General features: G+C 51.2%; 1 protein-coding gene across 1 annotated transcript; it reads left to right on the forward strand.

The window, feature by feature from the left end:
• The first annotated feature begins 214 nt into the window (after nucleotides 1–214).
• Nucleotides 215–3,708, forward strand: LOC105512848 (putative uncharacterized protein encoded by MIR7-3HG). Its single transcript, XM_011943473.1, has 3 exons — nucleotides 215–461; nucleotides 736–863; nucleotides 3,324–3,708. Exons 1-3 carry the CDS (start codon nucleotides 344–346, stop codon nucleotides 3,462–3,464), a joined length of 387 nt encoding a protein of 128 aa, XP_011798863.1. The 5' UTR covers nucleotides 215–343; the 3' UTR covers nucleotides 3,465–3,708.
• The last annotated feature ends 939 nt before the right edge of the window (nucleotides 3,709–4,647 follow it).

The raw sequence follows: 4,647 nt of genomic DNA on the forward strand, positions 1-4,647 counted from the left end.
ACTCCGTGGTCCACAATGAAGTCTCCTTCCCCATCCAAAAAAAAAAAAAAAATCCCCTAGCCCAGTTTTTGGGTAGATGCCAGACTTTTATTCTGAAGCGTGGGCCACAACCTATGAGGTAATCTTTGGAGCTTCATTCTGAGGCGGAATCCCATTGGTCAGTTGGGGAAGCTCCTCCCAGGATTCCTGGCGCTCCGCCTTCCCCGAAGCCTATAAAAGCGCAGGTCCCCGCCTCGGCAGCCACGGGACACCTGCATCTGCCAACAAGACTGGAAGCAGGTGAGGCACACAGAAGGGGAGGCCCGCAGCTGCGTGGGAGGAGGGGTGGTCTGAGGGACATGGGATGCCGGGAATTAGGCTGGTTTGCAGGTCGGCGCATGGACATTTTCCCAGGAACGGACAGAGACGGCGAAGTTTGACGGTCTGGAAAGCAGAGATCAGCGGGGCTGACTGCTTGGGAGGTAAGTTCTGGGGACGTGGTACAGGGCGAGGAGCAGGTATCAGCGCTAGTTGCGACCCCTCTGTGTCTCCCCCTCCCAATGCCATTCTGAAGCTCCCCAGGAAGAAGCTAGGAGGGGAAATAAATTGAGTGTGGGTGGGGTTTCCCAAGAATCGGAGGAACCGAGAACGAAGAGGGGTGGGGGAACTGGGAAAGAGAGAGAGGAAAATCAAGTTTTCTTCAGCGCGAGGGACAGCTCTCCCCCGGCCGAAGGAGGAGAATGCTATTTATTTCAGCACCAAGTATCCGGACAGCGCCTCTTGGGGGTTCCAAGGAGAGAACCGCGATCTGTTTCAGCACCGGTGCTCAGGACAGTTCCCAGCGGGCTCCATTTCGGCGCCAGAACCCTGGACAGCTCCTCCAGGTAACGGGAGAGCCCTTTGACCCTGATTTTGCAGGAGGAGGACGAGAGAGGGTGGTGTGAGGTACCTGGTATTTCTGGAGACCTGCCCCTCATGTAACGGATCTTTAAACAAAGTATTTTCCAGATAAGCACACACAGAAGTCTACAATTTTCTTTTTTTTTTTTCGAGATAGAGTCTTGCTCTGTCGCCCAGGCTGGGGTGCAGTGGCACGATCTCGGCTCACTGCAACCTCTGCCTCCCGGGTTCAAGGGATTCTCCTGCCTCAGACTCCCGAGTATCTGGGATTACAGGTACCGCCACCACTCCTGGCTAATTTTTGTATTCTTAGTAGAGACGGGGTTTCACACCATGTTGGCCAGGCTGGTCTCAAACTCTTGACCTCGTGATCCGACAGCCTCAGCCTCCCAAAGTGCTGGGATTATAGGCGTGAGTCACCGCACCTGACCCAAGTCCAGAATTTTCAACAGGTAAGATGTCTCACTGGAGTAACAGGTGCCTGCTAAGATGACATTATGGTGTCCCTTCCAGACTTCAGTGAGGAACCTTGTGCCAAGCATTGTACATACAGCATATCATGCCATCTTTAACCCTAGGACATGGGTGTTACTGTGCCCACGTGACATTTGGGGAACCCAAGGCCCCGAAAAAGGCAGAAAAATAACCCACGCAGGGGCTCCCAGCCCACAAGTGAAGCTGTAAGTCAACCCCATCCGTCCAACTCTAAATCCCATGTCTCTGACGTGCCTGGGTGGGAGTTGTGCCCTTGGAGATCAGACCCTGCCTCTCTCCAGGGGACCTGGGAATGGAAAACAGGGAGGCAGCACAGAGGCAGGAAGCCCAGGTGTCACAGCTTGGCTCAGGTGAGAAGGAGGAGCTGGGCAGGGATCTCAGACATGGGGCAGGGGGTGGTGAAGAAGATTAGAGTGGCTGTGGTCTAGTGCTGTGTGGAAGACTAGTGATTTTGTTGTTCTGATGTGCTACGACAACAAGTCACAGCCGGCCTCATAGCGCAGACTCCCTTCGACCTTCGACTTAAATGGGCTGGCCCGTGGGGGAGAACCGGGGAGGTCGGGGAGGAATCGCTTCCACTTGGAGTGGGGGCTGGCTCACTCCAGGGGATACAGGCACAGGCAAGGGAGGGAAGCAAACAAGGACATACATCCTGTGCTCATACAGCCATGCACCATGTATGGGGTTGGTCAAATCACTCGAACGCCCCCACAAGCCTGGAGATAGAAAATACCTGACTCTAAACCCAAGACCTCTAACCACCTCATGGCGCTTTCTTGGGGGACTCAATGAGGGAATGGCATTTAAAACCCTCCATAGACCAGGGTTCTCAGGGTACTTTTCTATTAAAAAAGAATTTTTTTTTTTTTGGCTGGTCGTGGTGGCTCATGCCTGTAATCCCAGCACTTTGGGAGGCTGAGGCAGGTGAACCACTTGAGGCCCGAAATTCAAGACCAGCCTGGACAACATGGTGAAACTCCATTTCTCCTAAAAATACAAAAATTGGGCGTTGTGGATCACGCCTGTAGTCCCAGCTACTCGGGAGGCTGAGGCATAAGAATCCCTTGAACCCAGGAGGCAGAGGCTGCATGACCAAGCTTGCACCACTACACTCCAGCCTGGGCAACAGAGAGAGATTCTGTCTCAAAAAACATTTTTGTTTTTTTTGTAAAGACATGGTCTCCTGCCTCAGCCTCTCAAAGTGCCAGGATTACAGGTGTGAGCCACCAAACCCAGCCTAAGGGTACTTTTCAATAAAAGTTCCAGAAGTGGGCTGGGTGTGGGAGCTCACACCTGTAATCCTAACATTCTGGGAGGATGAGATGGGAGGATTGCTTGAGCACAGGAGTTTGAGACCAGCCTGGGCAATATAGTGAGACCCTGTCTCTACAAAAAAATTTTGTTTTTTTGTTTTGTTTTGGTTTGGTTTTGTTTTTAATTGGCTGGGTGAGGTGACACATGCCTGTAGTCCCAGCTACTTGGGAGGTGGGAGGAACACTTGAGCCAGGGAGGTCAAGGCTGCAGTGAGCCGTGACTGTACCACAGCACTCCGGACTGGGCAACAGAACAACACCCTGTTTCAAAAAAAAAAAAAGTTTCAGAAAAGATTCTTTTCCTGTCTGCTACCCGTCAGTGTCATGCGCCAATCATAGGACAAGCGTGAACTTGTGCCCGGTGGTGACTTATGACATCATGAAGGCTCACCTCTTTTGCCAGGTGTGATGGCTCACACTTGTAATCCCAGCACTTTGGGAGGCCAAGGTGGGAGAATAGCTTGAGCTCAGGAGTTCGAGACCAGCCTGGGCAACATAGCAAGACCTCATCTCAATAAAAAATAAATAAATAAAAAAGACTCACTCCCAATTCTCTACAACACCCTAATAGAGTGACAGACTCCACATGGTACCTGTTCTCCAGCCTCAGGGCTTTTGCCTTTGCTGTTCCTGCAGCTTGGAATGTACTCCCCCCACCTCCACCCAGAGCTCCCCACAACTGACCCTGCCTTCTTCTGCAAGCTCTGTTTCATCAAGGGAAATGATCCTTATTGCCTCACCATTGCCCACGTGAAGTCTGTATTGACATTCTCATAGACCTAGGATATTGTGTCTGCAGCACATAGTCCAGTTATTTTCATGTTATCTACTGACAGGTCTATTTGTCTCCCTGTTACACCGTGAGCTCCGTGAGGACAGAAACAATGTTTGTATTTTCACTGCTGTGTCCCCAGTGCCTGGTCCAGGGCCCGGCACACAGCAGGCGTACAATAAGCATGTGTTGAATCAATAAAGGCATCAAAGAATAAACCAATGCATCAATCAATAAATGAATGAATGGGCTCAGCAAACACAGGAAGATCCTTCTTCTAGGTCTTCCCCCAGAGAGATACCGGAAGGCAATGGTTACTGCAGGTGTTTATTGGGGAAGCATAATTGAATTTGTGGACACTTAAGGGCCGGCCAGCCAACTCATAGCCCCAAGAGAGAGAGCCAGGCTCATTTAATTAGCAATTACAAGGCATTGATTCCTCATTCGCTCTGGCAACCCTTGTCTCCCTCCTCAGCCCCAGACAAATGAAATCTTTCTCTCTCTCCCAGGAGTACTGCCTCAGTGGGTCTATTAACAAGCAGAGAAAATGAGATTAGAAGACACCTAAATGCCAGAGGCACTTTATGAATGGGCTAAGCAGAGGGAGGTTCAATGTCTGGGTTAGGTCTAACTGTGGGAGGTTTCTTGGTCTATTTAGAATTGCCCCCTGGGAATGCAAGGTCTTTCAGAAAGGAAAAGGCACACAGATGTTGCCTTTTGGGGTCCTCAATGGAGGAGGGCATTCTACTATGGGTGTCTCCCAATCACCACAAATTAATCATTTCAAACTGAACACTCAATCTTCCCAGCCCCCAGCTTCCTCCCTCAATGTGCCCATGAATATGACAGTCCCCCTACATGCCCAAGACCCTCCCCTCCTCATCCACTCCCCGTGGTCCCCAAGATGAGTCACTGTGCTCAAATCCATCCTCTCTCCTCCAGCCCTCTGCCTCCATGACCTCCGCCTCCCTGCACATCCCAATCTCCTCACTGTCTCCCCTCCCAGCATACACACACACGCAGCCTGTTCATTCTCTACACGCAGCAAGGGGACTTTCCAGAACACACATCTGACCAAGTTCCACTCCTGCCTGTCACACTTCCAAGAGCCCTACTGACTGCAGAATAACATTCAAATATCTGGTCGGGCGTGGTGACCACTTTGGGAGGCCAAGGCGGGTGGATCAC

This window comes from Colobus angolensis, unplaced genomic scaffold, assembly GCF_000951035.1.
Source record: "Colobus angolensis palliatus isolate OR3802 unplaced genomic scaffold, Cang.pa_1.0 Scaffold22, whole genome shotgun sequence".
NCBI lineage: Eukaryota > Metazoa > Chordata > Mammalia > Primates > Cercopithecidae > Colobus > Colobus angolensis.